General features: G+C 38.6%; 1 protein-coding gene across 3 annotated transcripts in view; it reads left to right on the top strand.

Moving 5' to 3' along the window:
* Positions 1-16,893, top strand: part of VMP1 (vacuole membrane protein 1) — a 132,383-nt gene that overhangs the window by 17,752 nt on the left and 97,738 nt on the right. For all 3 annotated transcript variants that reach the window (XM_069602677.1, XM_069602678.1, XM_069602676.1), the window contains exons 2-5: positions 3,006-3,107; positions 7,124-7,259; positions 8,400-8,490; positions 9,821-9,931. In XM_069602677.1, the coding sequence (XP_069458778.1) occupies positions 3,032-3,107; positions 7,124-7,259; positions 8,400-8,490; positions 9,821-9,931 (414 nt within the window). In that variant the 5' untranslated portion in view covers positions 3,006-3,031. The remainder of the gene's footprint in view (positions 1-3,005; positions 3,108-7,123; positions 7,260-8,399; positions 8,491-9,820; positions 9,932-16,893) is intronic.

The following is a 16,893-nucleotide window of genomic DNA, read 5'->3' on the forward strand; positions in this document are numbered from 1 at the left end:
TTGAGTGCAGCACTTTCACAGCATCATCTTTGCGTATTTGAAACAGCTCAACTGGAATTCCATCACCTCCACTAGCTTTGCTCATAGTGATGCTTTCTAAGGCCCACTTGACCTCACATTCCAGGATGTCTGGCTCTAGGTGAGTGATCACACCATCGTGATTATCTGGGTCGTGAAGATCTTTTTTGTACAGTTCTTCTGTGTATTCTTGCCACCTCTTCTTAGTGTCTTCTGCTTCTGTTAGGTCCGTACCATTTCTGTCCTTTATCGAGCCCATCTTTGCCTGAAATGTTCCCTTGGTATCTCTAATTTTCTTGAAGAGATCTCTAATCTTTCCCATTCTGTTCTTTCCCTTTATTTCTTTGCAATGATCTCTGAAGAAGGCTTTCTTATCTCTTCTTGCTGTTCTTTGGAATTCTGCATTCAGATGCTTATATCTTTCCTTTTCTCCTTTGCTTTTCACTTCTCTTCTTTTCACAGCTATTTGTAAGGCCTCCTCAGACAGCCGTTTTGCTGTTTTGCATTTCTTTTCCATGGGGATGGTCTTGATCCCTGTCTCCTGTCCAGTGTCATGAACCTCATTCCATAGTTCATCAGGCACTCTGTCTGTCAAGTCTAGGCCCTTAAATCTACTTCTCACTTCCACTGTATAATCATAAGGGATTTGATTTAGGTCATACCTGAATGGTCTAGCGGTTTTCCCTGCTGCTACTGCTGCTAAGTCACTTCAGTCGTGTCCGACTCTGTGTGACCCCATAGACGGCAGCCCACCAGGCTCCCCCGTCCCTGGGATTCTCCAGGCAAGAATACTGGAGTGGGTTGCGATTCCCTACTTTCTTCAATTTGAGCCTGAATTTGGTAATAAGGAGTTCATGAACTGAGCCACAGTCAGCTTCTGGTCTTGTTTTTGTTGACTGAATAGAGCTTCTCCTTCTTTGGCTGCAAAGAATATAGTCAGTCTGATTTCGGTGTTGACCATCTGGTGATGTCCATGTGTAGAGTCTTCTCTTGTGTTGTTGGAAGAGGGTGTTTGCTATGACCAGTGCATTTTCTTGGCAAAACTCTATTAGTCTTTGCCATGCTTCATTCTGCATTCCAAGGCCAAATTTGCCTGTTACTTCAGGTGTTTCTTGACTTCCTACTTTTGCATTCCAGTCCCCTGTAATGAAAAGGACATCTTTTTTAGGTGTTAGTTCTAAAAGGTCTTGTAGGTCTTCATAGAACCGTTCAATTTCAGCTTCTTCAGTGTTACTGGTTGGGGCATAGACTTGGATTACCGTAATATTGAATGGTTTGCCTTGGAGACGAGCAGAGATCATTCTGTTATTTTTGAGATTGCATCCAAGTACTGCATTTTGGACTCTTTTGTTGACCATGATGGCTACTCCATTTCTTCTGAGGGATTCCTGCCTGCAGTAGTAGATATAATGGTCATCTGAGTTAAATTCACCCATTCCAGTCCATTTTAGTTCGCTGATTCCTAGAATGTCGACGTTCACTCTTGCCATCTCTTGTTTAACCACTTCCAATTTGCCTTGATTCATGGACCTGACATTCCAGGTTCCTATGCAATATTGCTCTTTACAGCATTGGACCTTGCTTCTATCACCAGTCACATCCACAGCTGGGTATTGTTTCTGCTTTGGCTCCATCCCTTCTTTCTTTCTGGAGTTATTTCTCCACTGATCTCCAGTAGCATATTGGGCACCTACTGACCTGGGGAGTTCCTCTTTCAGTATCCTATCATTTTGCCTTTTCACACTGTTCATGGGGTTCTCAAGGCAAGAATACTGAAGTGGCTTGCCATTCCCTTCTCTAGTGGACCGCATTCTGTCAGACCTCTCCACCATGACCCGCCCGTCTTGGGTTGCTCCACAGGCATGGCTTGGTTTCATTGAGTTAGACAAGGCTGTGGTCCTAGTGTGATTAGATTGACTAGTTTTCTGTGAGTATGGTTTCAGTGTGTCTGCCCTCTGATGCCCTCTTGCAGCACCTACCATCTTACTTGGGTTTCTTTCGCCTTGGGCGTGGGGCATGCTGAATCTAAATCTAGCAGGACTCACGGCACGTGCAGAGGACTCGGCACTGGGACTTTGAAGTGATACACATCTTGGGTAGCGAGATTTGCTTTACTGGCACCTGAAAGAGTGATTCAGGCACAGGTAATCTGATGTTTTTGTGTAGAATAATCACATCAGCACAGTTTATTTGTTGTAATTTAGAGATTTTAAGTAAAGGATTTACATCTGTACTTGTAACATAAAGTGTAATATGATGAGTCCATTTAGATACTCACTCATTCTTGGCTGCCTCAGGTCTCAGCTGAGGCACACAGGCTCAGTAGTTAGGCAGGGTGTGTGGGGCCTTAGTCCCTGACCAAGGGCTGGAACCGTGTCCCCTGTGTGGGAAGGCGGGCTCTTAACCACTGCACCACCAGGCAAGTCCTTAAAGAGTACATTTAATTCATCTTAAACATTTAAAATTTTCACCTTCTATGCCTGTACATTTTTTTCTTTCAGTAGAATTGCTTGCTAAATATAATTAATCTTGGATCTGTTGTCAACATTTTTAACATGTTTGATAATGTAATCTTTTTTTTTTTTAAATAATGCCAAAGGACTGAACGATTGGTAAAATTTGAGTAGATAGTGTGTATGGTATTAATGAATTAGAAAGACTTTAGACCATTTAAGTTATCTGTTTGAAAGTACTAGTATCTTATAACCTTCTGTGGACAAATTGCCTCCAAATTTTAATCTGGAAAAGCACTGGGATAGCTGTTTGGAAAAGGATTGCCACAACGTGGCTTTTATATGTTTGATACTTCTACTAGACTTTTGTGCAGATTATTAAATCTTGATTATAACAGAGACAATTAAGGTGTCAACACATTGAGATAGCAGGTGGGGATTCCTACCCTGTGCTTTCTGTATTCATTTTCATTCATCCACAGATGCAAGGCAGGAATATGTAACATAGCACTGGATTTTATTTTGTTTTATTAGCTCCTCAAGAGTTATTGATCTATGAAATGGCAGAGAATGGAAAAAATTGTGACCAGAGACGTGTAGCAATGAACAAGGAACAATATAATGGAAACTTCACAGGTAAAGGATGGTGGCTTGGAGGGATAAGATCTGTGGATTTAAATGATATCCTTTTCATTGGAATAAAATTCAAATATATCTAATATGTATTATCTTTTGTTAATAAAATAATATATAGTAATATAAAATACATAAAATTCTTATAAATCTTATAAAAGATTATCTTTTGTTTCATCTTCATAGTAAATTAAATTGTGGATGTATAAGGGTCTATAAGGTGGTTTTTCACAGTGATAGCAGAAGCAGCTTGGCCATAGTCACATCAGCTGTGTTCTAGATACAAAATTTTTGCTTTTTAATCTTATGGTGTGATAAATATTTATTTGACTCTGTTTGCCATTCAGTTGTATCCTGCTATTTTGTAACCTTAGAAATAGATTATAAATTTATTTATTATGCTAATTATAATTTTTATAATAATCCAAAAAGTCAGAATGTGATTATTGTGGATTTCTTTTTAAATTTTAGTTTGAGACGAATAAATTTGTATTTTAATTGAATTAGGAATTTGTGGTAAATTTCAGTATATTTGACTCTTATTTATACATTTACCCTAAAAATTACAGTTATCATTTATATAGACGATTTAGGTAAGAACTTTCCTTTACGTGTTTAAAAGAAAGTGAAAGGTTTTCCTTTTCTGTTAATTGTAATGATTTTCTTTTTAACTTGATCATTCGACATCTCAGACACATTGCAGATAATATCAGTATTCAGCAGGGTTATAATTATATCATAGAAATCTTCTGCTGGAAGGACTGCAAGCTTTTTGAAGTAGTAGCTCCCATCTGTTTTTGATCACTGCATTGCTCTGTAGAACGTGTTTGCAGCACTTAACTGAGTTTTGGGTTACTTTGGTTGTCAATAAATTTTGTATCGTTTCACCATGAGTCTCAGGATTCAGAGATAGGCATTGTATGTATCAGAGTCTCGTCCCATTCGGAGCTTTCACATGTCATTTTTTCTTTCCTTTCAGCAGGCACATGCATTTGTGTATTCTTCTACTATTGCTTACACCGTTGGGATTTAAAATTAATGTGAGAATGGCACACTTACTGTTCTGTACCATGGTGTGCATTTGTTTAAGATTTTTAACTTACTATTTTCTAGAGATTGTACATGAAGAGCTTATTGTTGCTTACTTGTTTATTTTGGGCTGCACTAGGACTTTGTTGCTGCATGCAGGCTTCCTCTTCATGGCAATGCACGGGCTCCTTTTTGCTGTGCTTCCCCTTGTTGTGGGGCACAAGCTCTAAAGCACAGGCTCAGTAGCTGTGGCCCACGTGCTTCATTGCTCCACAGCATGTGGGATCTTCCCAGACCACAGCTTGAATCAGAGTCCTCTGCTTTGGCAGGTGGATTCTTATCCACTGAACCACCAGGGAAGTCCCAAGAACTTATTCTTTACTACGGCTGCTTAGTGTTCTGTTGTTCAGGTGTAACATATTTTAATCACTCCTCCGTCTTATTAAAGCAAATAACACTACACTGAATAAACTTGTACAAAAGTCATTTCTCCTCACACCTAATCATTCTCCTAAGTAGAATTATTGAGTGACAGTTCAGTTCAGTTCAGTCACTCAGTCGAGTCCAACTCCTTGTGACCCCATGGACTGCAGCACGCCAGTCCTCCCTGTCCATCACTAACTCCTGGAGTTTACCCAAACTCATCTCCATTGAGTCAGTGGTGCCATCCAACCATCTCATCCTCTGTCATCCCCTTCTCCTCCCACCTTTAATCTTTCCCAGGATCAGGGTCTTTTCCAGTGAGTCAGCTCTTTGCATCAGGTGGTATTGGAGTTTCACCATCAACATCAATCCTTCCAGTGAAGATTCAGGACTGGTCTCCTTTCGGATGGACTGGTTGGATCTCCTTGGAGTCCAAGGGATTCTCAAGAGTTTTCTCCAACACCACAGTTCAAAAGCATCAATTCTTCAGTGCTCAGTTTTCTTTATAGTCCAACTCTCACATCCAAACGTGACTTCTAGAAAAACCATAGCCTTGACTTGACGGACCTTTGTTGGCAAAGCAATGTCAACGTTGGTCATAACTTTGCTTTTTGATATGCTGTCTAGGTTGGTCATAACTTTCCTTCTAAGGAGTAAGCGTCTTTTAATTTCATGGCTGCAATCACCATCTGCAGTGATTTTGGAGCCCCCCAAAATAAAGTCTGCCACTGTTTCTACTGTTTCCCCATCTATTTGCCATGAAGTGATGGGACCAGATGCCATGATCTTTGTTTTCTGAATGTTGAGCTTTAAGCCAACTTTTTTTACTCTCCTCTTTCACTTTCATCAAGAGCCTCTTTAGATCTTCTTCACTTTCTGCCATAAGGGTGATGTCATCTGCATATCTGAGGTTATTGCTATTTCTCCTGGCAATCTTGATTCCAGCTTGTGCTTCATCCAGCTCGGCATTTCACATGATGTGCTCTGCATATAAGTTAAATAAGCAGGGTGACAATATACAGCCTTGACGGACTCCTTTTCCTATTTGCAACCAGTCTGTTGTTCCATGTCCAGTTCTAACTGTTGTTTCCTGACCTGCATACAGGTTTCTCAAGAGGCAGGTCAGGTGGTCAGGTATTCCCATCTCTTTCAGAATTTTACACGGTTTGTTGTGATCCACTTAGTCAAAGGCTTTGGCATAGTCAATAAAGCAGAAATAGATGTTTTTCTGGAACTCTTTTGCTTTTTCCGTGATCCAGCGGATGTTGGCAATTTGATCTCTGGTTCCTCTGCCTTTTCTAAAACCAGCTTGAACATCTGGAAGTTTACGATTCATGTATTGTTGAAGCCTCGCTTGGAGAATTTTGAGCATTACTTTACTAGCGTGTGAGAGGAGTGCAGTTGTGTGGTAGTTTGAGCATTCTTTGGCATTGCCTTTCTTAGGGATTGGAGTGAAAACTGACCTTTTCCAGTCCTGTGTCCACTGCTGAGTTTTCCAAATTTACTGGCATATTGAGTGCAGCACTTTCACAGTATCATGTTTTAGGATTTGAAATAGCTCAACTGAAGTATATGCGTTTATAATTTCAAGAGATGATGCCAAGAGATTTACAATAATAAGTAACCTTAATTGTACATATATAACATGAATTAACTCATTTAATCTTTAACAAGACCCTAAAAAGTAAGTGCTGTTTTTAGTTTAGTGAAGAGAAAACTGAGGCACAGAAAAGTCAACTGGCTTTGACCAGTAGGTGGCAGAGCCAGGGTTTGATATCCCTTCACAAGGTTGTTTTAGAGCAGAACCTGCTGGTCTTCCCTGATAGCTCAAATGGTAAAGAATTTGCCCGCAATACAGGAGACCTGGGTTTAGTCCCTGAGTTGGGAAGATCCCCTCGAGAAGGCAATGGCAACCCACTCCCGTACTCTTGCCCAGAGCATTCCATGGACATAAGAGCTTAGCAGGCTATAGTCCATGGGATCGTAGGGAGTCGGATATGATGAAGTGACTAATACTACTACTGCTAGTTGGCCTTCACATTTTGAGCTCTCAATCACTTTGTTCTATGATATGATGCTAAATTACCCTTCACAGAAAGTGGACTAATTTAGTATTCCAGTAATGTGTGGGCTTCCGAGGTGGCTCAGATGGTGAAGTGTCTACCTGCAATGCCAGAGACCTGGGTTCGATCCCTGGGTCAGGAAAATCCCCTGGAGAAGGAAATGGCAACCCACTCCAGTACTCTTGCCTAGAAAATTCTATGGATGGAGGAGCCTGGTAGGCTACAGTACATAGGGTTGCAAAGAGTTGGACACAACTGAGCGACTTCACTTTCACTTTCAGTAATGTATAAGAGAAACTTGTGTCCTGACTCTAATATAATTCCAAAAATAATGGTAAGAGTAGAACAGCAGGACATAGCCTAGACTTGGCACAGTGTGAATCGGGTTGTTTGCTTTTGAGGCTTCTATGCAGTCCTTCAAACGCGGGATGGGAAGATAGGTGAGTTTCAAGAGTGACTGGGAAAAGTAGCATCCTGTTTTAACTTCTGCACTAATTTTTTCAGACCCCTCTTCAGTGAATGAAAAGAAGAGGCGGGATCGAGAAGAAAGACAGAACATTGTCCTGTGGAGACAGCCACTCATTACCTTGCAGTATTTTTCTCTGGAAACCCTAGTAATCTTGAAGGAATGGACCTCAAAGTAAAGAGTCTTCCATTAACTTTTATATAAACTGTTTTTACTAATTCTAGAAGTCTTCAGCAAGCTCCTATTCCTGCCACCTGGTCTATCAAATGGATTAAATTTAGAATGTTATAGGAACACATTTATTTTCCTTTTTATATGTAGTTTGAAGAAAAATAGATTAGGGACACTTACTGCTATTTGTTCACTGGATTATTACAGTTGATGATTGTTTCCTATTGAATCCTTTATGCAGAGGAGAACCCTAAGAACGAAAAGTTTTTTCTTCTGGCTTTACCTTCAGGAGAAATCAGGCCTGTGTACGTTAGATACACTGATTCTTTAGCAGGTCAAGGTTCAGGATACGTGGCACTACTGATAATTTGAGCCAATGAAAAGGACTCTGCCATGGAAATTGTGTTCTCTGTTTGAATTTAGTACTTGTAAGCCCTGTTTCTGATAGCATAAAGAGCGAGTTGAACTTTTAATTGCCTTAATCATTTTCTGGTTTACCTTTCCAAGATATCTGTAATAATATCTTACATTTTTATTGTCCTTCTGGTTTATAAAGTATTCTGTAACACTTGTTAGTTCATTTGATTCTTCTAGCAATTCTGCGAAGAAGGTAAAATAAGTATATGATCATTATGATTTTAAAAACAGGAACAGAATCAGATTGGTTGAGTGTCTTACTCCAAGCGCAGTACTTCAGAGATTCTGATCCAAGTCCTCTGACTAAAGGCTAATGCCCTATCCAGTAAATGCTTTTTCAAATTCATTTCTAGTTGGAGGATAATAGCTTTACAGTATTGTGTTGGTTTCTGCCATACAGCAGCATGAATCAGCCAGAAGTATACCTATATCCTCTTCGTCCTGTCCCAGTCAGAGGCTGGAATATATACAAGCAATTTGGGGGTTTGGGGAGGGCTGCAGTGGGGTTTCTAGTAAGAAATTAGATTCTGTACCCATATATCTTATTTATTCTCTTCTGTACATCAAGAGACTATAGTCTTTAAGAGCAGAAGAGCTCAGTCCACCAAGAACCACTTCTAAACCTGAGCTAAAAAACTTCATTGTTTAAGTGAGAAACGTCTTGAGAGTGATGAATCCTAAAAATGAGACTGTGATGTATCTCATTTTTTTTGTTTTGTTTTTAAGATTATGGCATCGTCAAAGCATTGTGGTGTCTTTTTTACTGCTGCTTGCTGTGCTTACAGCTACGTATTATATTGAAGGAGCACATCAACAGGTACGAGGTTCAACGCTGTTCTTGTTCCTTCCCGAATCCCAGGCAGTTTCAGAATGGAACTGTTTTGGGTTTTGTTGATTTTTTTTTTTTTTTAATTTATCTCACAAGTGGTATCTTAATGTCTTATTTTTAAGGTCAAATATTAAAAATATTCTTGTGGTAATTCATGGCTGCTCAGTATTTATATTTGGTATATATCATTCGTTTTTACCTTTAAGGATTTAAATGTAACTTTCCAGGCAATGTTTAGTCAAAGCAGCATGAATTCTTTAATCACTACCAAAGTCTTCATGTTTTCTATACTGTGACCTATCAAAGCTCATATACTCATCCTAGATTGAAAGTTCGGTTTTATATGTATAAAGTGAGGGGAAGTTTGTTTGCCTGTTGTCTATAAATACAGCATAAATGAAGGGAAAATAGGACATTTTGTTAATAACTTTGGTTAAAATAGCAAAATGTTCATGTATTCTGATAGGAAATAGTTCTAAAGTGATACCATTTCACATGTTAGAGCAGTTTACCTCTATATTCATCAAAATGCCAGTGGTGATTATCTTTGGTAGGGTGGAGATTATGGAGGATAGTTACTTTATGTATTTTCACTTGTCTGTAATAAACATATGTTGCTTATAAAAGTAGGAAACAATAAATGGCATTAAAAGGAGGGGAGTGAAGCAGTTTGCTTCTAATCAGAGAAGTCTTTATACATATAAATGCAAGTTTTAAATAAATTTTAAAGAAATCTGTGTGTGCTATTATGAGTTTCCAGGGAACCAGATTTACTGTCCAGTATGAGCATCTAAACTCTGGAAATCTTCCAACTCCGTATCCCAGTGGGCTGCAGTTTGCTTTTGCTTGTAAAGCACCATGGTCTTAAATATATAAAAATAATTTTATGTACATTTTTTACTAGTATCAACAAGAATATGTTCTGGTTCCAAATATTATATAAATAACCACCCATCTCTTACCACTGTGTATTCTCATGCTTTTTTAAACAAAATTTGTGAAACTTTTAAGGGTCTTTAAAATTTTTATTCTCATAGTTATCAGTAATTTGCATATTTCCTACAAATGTGATTGTAATAGTAGGACTTTTAAAACGTTAGAAATGAGCTTCATTCCAGTCACATGGTTTGTTTTTTTTTTTTTTGGTCATCTCTGCTATCACGTGTTAGAGGAATTAGGTCTCTTTAAGGAGCCTTGAATCTTAATACTTTCTTCCTATTGGAAAGTTAGTGTTTTTTTTTAATTGTAGTTGATAAATACATTTCTGCTTAAGAATTCTGATTTTGTTTTTTATCACCTTATCTCTTTTGTTTTTCAGTATGTGCAACGGATAGAGAAACAGTTTCTTTTGTATGCCTACTGGATAGGCTTAGGAATTTTGTCTTCTGTTGGGCTTGGAACAGGGCTGCACACCTTTCTGCTTTATCTGGTAAGATTAACTTTTAATAATCGAGGTTGAAAGAGATTTTGTTTTAATTTGTCCTTATACTTCAGAAGTTAAAATTCTAAGGTTTTATTTGACTATCTTTGTGTTTTATATGTATTCTAATCCTCCAATCAGTGCTTTAGATTTTATTCAGAACTCTGTTTTGGTTTTCTTTTGAGTTGAGAATTTAAAAAGAGAAGGGAGGGGAAAAGCCTTAGGCAAATGAGATTGTTTACTTATATTAATTCAGCCAGGAAACGTTTTTTCTGTCGAGATTTCGGAATAGTGGTTCTCTTGCTTAGGCAGTTACATTGTAATGGTTGAAGTTATTCAGTTGTACGAAATTCCAGGTACGGGTTGGAATTGACTTGGACAGTAACTTTCTCTGTTAATAGCCAATGAGAAATGGTGTCTTCCCTCACACCCTCAGATAACCGTGTGCACGACGGGGTGGTTACTTTGGTGTTGTTACTGAATGCGGCTCATAAAGTGTGATGTGTGTAGAACTGATGCTATCTTAAACTCTTTTAAATCAAGATAGAAAATGCACCCTTCCTAAAAAATATATACATTTTTTTTACTTAGTTGAAATTAGAGAAATGAAAGAGAGGTTTTTGCTTTGGACACTGGCAAATATAGTGAAATAATGGCAGAGCTAGGACTAGGGAGTGACAAGCGTGACATCGAGGGCGCAGAATTTATATACTTTTAGGGTCAGAAATGTGGGGCTCATGAGTGAAGGCCTCATTAAATTTGTGCCCTGGATGTCTCTCTTGTTTCACTCTCTTCCTGTCTCTGAATGATATATTAAAAACAATTTCGTATTTGAAAACAGCTTGCTCTTGGTGGAGAAAACAGGTGAGAAGTTGTCATAGCAGTACTGATTGCTGAATGGAGTTCAGCAGTGCAAACACTTCCAATCTCTATGCTTCAGTGAATGCATTTCTGAAGCAGGTATGAGAAATATTAGGAAATGAGTATTCAGAAGGCTGCTTAACTAATGGTCTGAAGAATAAGGATTAATCTATAATACATAAGTTCTGTGAGTTTATGGGAATTTTAAAACATGGAATTTTAGAATTCTGTTCATGAGTGCTTGTTGATTTTAACCCAGATAGAAACATAAATCTGGATAAGTGATCATATCAGAGTTTCTTTAATTATTCTAGAAATATAATGCTATACTAGAGGTTGCGGTAGAGGAGGAAAAAGGAAAATGCCAGTTACCTTTCTATTCTTTTCTAGACCTGTCCTCTTAGATTCCTTGGGAAGACCAGATTAAGGAACTCATTAGTTGCATTTGATTAATTTGGAAGTATTTAAAAAGCTACCTAGCTAGCAGATTCTACTGAATCTTTAAAGGGATTCCAATGAACCCTATAAATCCCATAATAAGAATAAAAAAAATTTGAAACTTAGAAGTTTCACGTTTTCTGTTTCTTTTCATATCCTTGAGAAACTTTTATAAAATGGCATTTATAAACTGTCTTGCTGTGAAAACATTCTTATTTTAGTTCCATTGATTCATGTAACCAGTAAAGGATTTAAAACATACAAATAAGCATTTATTACAAAGTGTATTTCACTGAAAAGTCAAATCTTTGTTTCCGTAAACTAAAGTAGTTATTTCTGCCCTTGATCAGAGTGCAAGGTTAAGGGAATGTAGTTAGATTTTTCACAAGTTTAGAAGGAATTCTTCAAAAACTATTTGAAGGAAAGTGTCACTCTTAGTCAAGGCTATGGTTTTTCCAGCGGTCATGTATGGATGTGAGAGTTGGACTGTGAAAAAAGCTGAGCACCGAAGAATTGATGCTTCTGAACTGTGGTGTTGGAGAAGACTCTTGAGAGTCCCTTGGACTGCAAGGAGATCCAGCTAGTCCATTCTAAAGGAGATCAGCCCTGGGTGTTCCTTGGAAGGAATGATGCTAAAGCTGAAATTCCAGTACTTTGGCCACCTCATGCGAAGAGTTGACTCATTGGAAAAAACTCTGATGTTGCGAGGGATTGGGGGCAGGAGGAAAAGGGGACGACAGAGGATGAGATGGCTGGATGGCGTCACCGACTCGATGGACATGAGTTTGAGTGGACTCCAGGAGATGGTGATGGACAGGGAGGCCTGGCGTGCTGCGATTCATGGAGTCGCAAAGAGTCAGACATGACTGAGCGACTGAACTGAACTGATCACTCTCTCATTGCTCTCAGTGCCATGTGTATTATTACCAGTTAAGCAAATGTGGAGATAAAATCAAGGAACATCTGAAACTGTGTTGCGTTAAACATAAAAACCATATAAAAACGTTGTGGCATTATCATTGCTGGTAGTAAACTGCCATCCAGATGGATCAGACCACGTTTTTCAGCATTAGATTAATTTGGTTTTTGTTTGTTGTTTGTCAGTAGCATTTAGAGTTATTTTTAAGTGCCCTAAAAGCAAAATAACCAGATCTGCACTTTTGTTGTTCAGTCACTCAGTCATGTCTGACTCTTTGTGATTCCATGAATGGCAGCACACCAGGTTTCCCTTTGTTCATTGTCTCCCGGAGTTTGCTCAGACTCACGTCCATTAAGTTAGTGATGCCATCCACTTATCTCCATCCTCTGTCGCCCCCTTCTCCTCCTACCCTCAATCTTTCACAGTATCAGGGTCTTTTCCCATGAGAAAGCTCTTCACATCATGTGGCTGAAGTGTTGAAACTTCAGCTTTAGTATTAGTTGTGCCAGTGAATAATCAGGGTTTATTTCCCTTAGGATTGACTGGTTGAATCTCCTTGCAGCCCAAGGGACTCTCAAGAGTCTTCTCCAACACCACAATCCAAAAGCATCAGTTCTTCTGTGCTCAACATTTTTTATGGTCCAACTCACATCCATACACGACCACTGGAAAAACCATAGCTTTGACTATACGGAGCTTTGTTGGCAAAGTGATGTTTCTGCTTTTCAATATGCTGTCTAGGTTTGTCATAGCTTTCCTTCCAAGGAGTAAGCGTCTTTTAATTTCATGGCTGCAGTCACTGTCCACAATGATTTTGGAGCCCAAGTAAAGAAAGTCTGTCACTGTTTCCATTGTTTCCCCATCTGTTTGCCATGAAGTGATGAGACTGGATGCCATGATCTTCATTTTTTGAATGCTGAGTTTTAAGCCAGAGTTTTCACTCTCCTCTTTCACTTTCACCAAGGGCTCTTAAGTTCCTCTTTGCTTTCTGCTCTTAGGGTGGGGTCGTCTGCATATGTGAGGTTGTTGATATTTCTCCCAGAAATCTTGATTCCAGCTTGTGCTTCATCCAGCCTGGAATTTCTCATGGTGTACTCTGCATATAAGTTAAATAAGCAGGGTGACAATATACAGCCTTGTCCCAGTTTTGAACCAGTCCGTTCTTCCATGTACAGTTCTGTTACTTCTTGACCTGCATACAGGTTTCTCAAGAGGCAGGTAAGGTGGGCTGATATTCCCATCTCTAAGAATTTTCCACAGTTTGTTGTGATTCACACAGTTGAGGCTTTGGCTCTGATCCACACAGTCAAAGGCTTTAGCGTAGTCAGTGAAGCAGAAGTAGATGTTTTTCTGGAATTCCCTTGCTTTTATCTATGATCCAACAGATGTTGGCAATTGGATCTCTGGCCTCTCTGCCTTTCCTAAATCCAGCTTCTACGTTTGGAATTTCTTGGTTCATGTACTGTTGAAGCCTAGCTTGAAAAATTTTGAGCATTACCTTGCTAGCATGTGAAATGAGCAGTTACGTGGTAGTTTGAACATTCTTTGGCATTGCCTTTCTTTGGGATTGGAATGAAAACTGACCTTTTCCATTCCTATGGCCACTGTTGAGTTTTCCAAATTTGCTGGCATATTGACTGCAACACTTCAACAACATTATCTTTTAGGATTTTGAATTGCTCAGCTGGAATTCCATCATTTCCACTAGCTTTGTTCATAGTAAAGCTTCCTAAGTTCCACTTCACTTTACACTCCAGGATATCTGGAGTGACCACACCATCATGGTTAATCTTGATCATTAAGACTGTTTTTGTACAGTTGAGGAACCAATATTGATCTGCTGCTGCTGCTGCTGCTAAGTTGCTTCAGTCATGTCTGACTCTGTGCGACCCCATAGACAGCAGCCCACCAGGCTCCGCCATCCCCGGGATTCTCCAGGAAAGAACACTGGAGTGGGTCGCCATTTCCTTCTCTAGTGCAGGAAAGTGAAAAGTGAACATGAAGTCGCTCAGTTGTGTCCGACTCTTTGCGACCCCATGGACTGTAGCCTACCAGGCTCCCCCGTGCATGGGATTCTCCAGGTGAGAGTACTGGAGTGGGTCGCCATTACTAACTAAAGCCAACTGTTTATGTTAGAGTTCACTCTGTGTTTTATATAGTTTTATAGGATTTGGCAAGAGCTTAATGTTATACATTCTTCATTACAGGATCACAGAATAGTTTCACTCTCATAAAAATACCCTGTGCTATACCTGTTTATTCTTACCTTTCTCATTCTCCCTACTCACAGACCCTAAGAAAACACTAATCTTTTACTCTCTCTGTAAGTTTTGATTTTGTTCATATAGTTGGGATTCTATAGTATGAGTTTTTTCCTGCTTGACTTCTTTCATTTAGCAATATGTATGTAAAGTTCCTCCATTGTCTTCATGGCTTGATACCTCAGTTCTTTATTTTTGGGGGGGCCATGCCCCACCTCATGTGGGATCTTAATTCCTCAACCAAGGATCAAACCCACACCCACTGCATTGGAAGCACAAAGTCCCCTGGGTCACCGGGAAGTGCCAATATCTCATTTTTTTAATTCCCAAATAATATCCCATTTCCTGGATGTACCACAATTTGTTTATCCATTCATGTATTGAAGATCATCATGGTTATTTCCAGGTTATAGCAATTATGAATAAAGCTGCTATAAATATTCATGTGCAGGGTTTTGGATATATATATAAGAATTTGGCTCATTTGGGTAAATACCTAGGGACATGATCTGTAGATTATGTATATTAATTGGTGATACATAGGAAAGTAATCAACTTTTGTATATTAACCTTGTATCCTGCAACCTAAGTAGTTTCAGGACTTTGTTGTTGATTCTTTAGGATTTTCTGTATGAGATAATTGTGTCATCTGCAAATAGTTTTGTTTTTTCCTTCTCAATCTGTGTACCCTTTCGTTTTTACCCCTCGTCTTTTATTGCATTAGCTCCGTCTGATGTTGAATTGGAGTGGTGACAGGGAAATCACCTTGTTCCCAACCTTAGTGAGGAAGCCTCTAGTTTCTCACCATGAAGCTACATGTTAGCTACAGGTTTTTGTAGGTGTTCTTTATCAAGTAGATGAAACTTACTTCTGTTCCTAGTTTGTTGTGAGTTGTGTGTGTGTTTGAGAGGTTTTCTTTTTTTTATCATGAATCAGTGAGGATTTGGTCAGAAGAACACTTTTTTAGATAGTAGTGATCAAAAATGGATGAAAGGTCAGTATAGCAAACAAATTCAGAATGAGAAGTCTTGAAGAGCAATATATTAATGTTAAAAATAAAAAGATACCCAGAATATGCCATTTCCATTTGATGAGATTATCTTTAGTTCTTAAATTTGTTAGTTCTTAAACACACAATTCCTTCCAGAATTCCTTAGGTATAATAGGGAAAATGAAGAAAAACAAATATTGGGAAAAAATAATTTCCTGAGAAGTCAAGCAAAAGGAAATTAAAAGATGTCACTGGTTTTTGTTTATTTTTAATTACCTGATGGGATGAAAGTCAGATTCTAAGAAATTAACTACAGCTGTTTCTACTACTACTACCAAAAATGGCAAACATTGTCATTATTGTCATCAGAGTAATACTAACTGAAGTCAATTCTGTTGGTTTTTTATCCATATTTGGTATTTATTTTTGTGAGATGTTGCATCCACATCCTGTTGAACTCCAGCCAGGTGATTTGCTTTCATCAAAGAAATGTGAGCATAACTGATAGATCTTGCTTCCTGATGGAAGCTTCAAGGCTTGTCATGCTGTGTTTCACCTGGAGCCCGAGTCTCTGACTATGGTGAGCAGATTCACCTTGCTCGCCTCTGATGGATATGTAGAGTAAGGGAGATAGAAACTTAGTTGTCTTAAGCTACTGAGTTTGGGGGCTATTTGTTATTTTAACCTATCCTGACCAATAAACTAACATTTATTGAAAGCTTACCACATGCTAGACTGTGTGCTCAGCTCTTTACCTGAATTATTTCCGGTAGTCCTTCCAAGAGCCAAGCTAGTCAGTAAACAATAGTGTAGCAAATGTGTAGTAAAAAAAAAATGTCATCAGTAAGTATAGACTATGCATTTGTGAACTTTGGCAGTTATGGAGAAAAATAGCCAGGAAACTAGAGGCAAAGCAGTATCAAATAAAAGTTTAAGAATTTGATCTCTTATTATTTAAAAAGCTATTCAAACTCTATGGTTAGATTTTTAACATTTTCTTGGTGGTAATGGTTGACATAGTTTTTTCTTTATAGATCATCATTCCTTTTGTATTATATATGTGAAATGTGATTATATCTGGAAAGTCCTAATTACATCTTTCAATTATGAGCCTTCACATAGTCCTCACTTACAGAGATGTGATGTTAACGTTCTTATGCCATACATTTTTATTCTGATGAAATAGGCAACCTTTCCATGTACCCATATAACTCTTCAGTCAAGAAAACAATTGACTATATTAGGAGAGAAGTTTCGTCAGAAATATGACCCTTCTTTTGACAACAGTTTACAACAAGGGACTTCCCTGGTGGTCTAGTGGTTAAGGCTCTGTCCTCCCAGTGCAGGGGGTAGGGGTTCAGTCCCTGGTTAGGGACCTAAGATCCCACATGCTTCTTAGCCAAAAAGGAAAACATAAAACAGAAGCAATATGGTAACAGATTCAATAGAGATTTTAAAAAGGGTCCGCATGAAAAACTTAAAGATAATGTATAGTAAAATA

This window comes from Ovis canadensis, chromosome 11 (assembly GCF_042477335.2).
Source record: "Ovis canadensis isolate MfBH-ARS-UI-01 breed Bighorn chromosome 11, ARS-UI_OviCan_v2, whole genome shotgun sequence".
Taxonomy (NCBI): domain Eukaryota; kingdom Metazoa; phylum Chordata; class Mammalia; order Artiodactyla; family Bovidae; genus Ovis; species Ovis canadensis.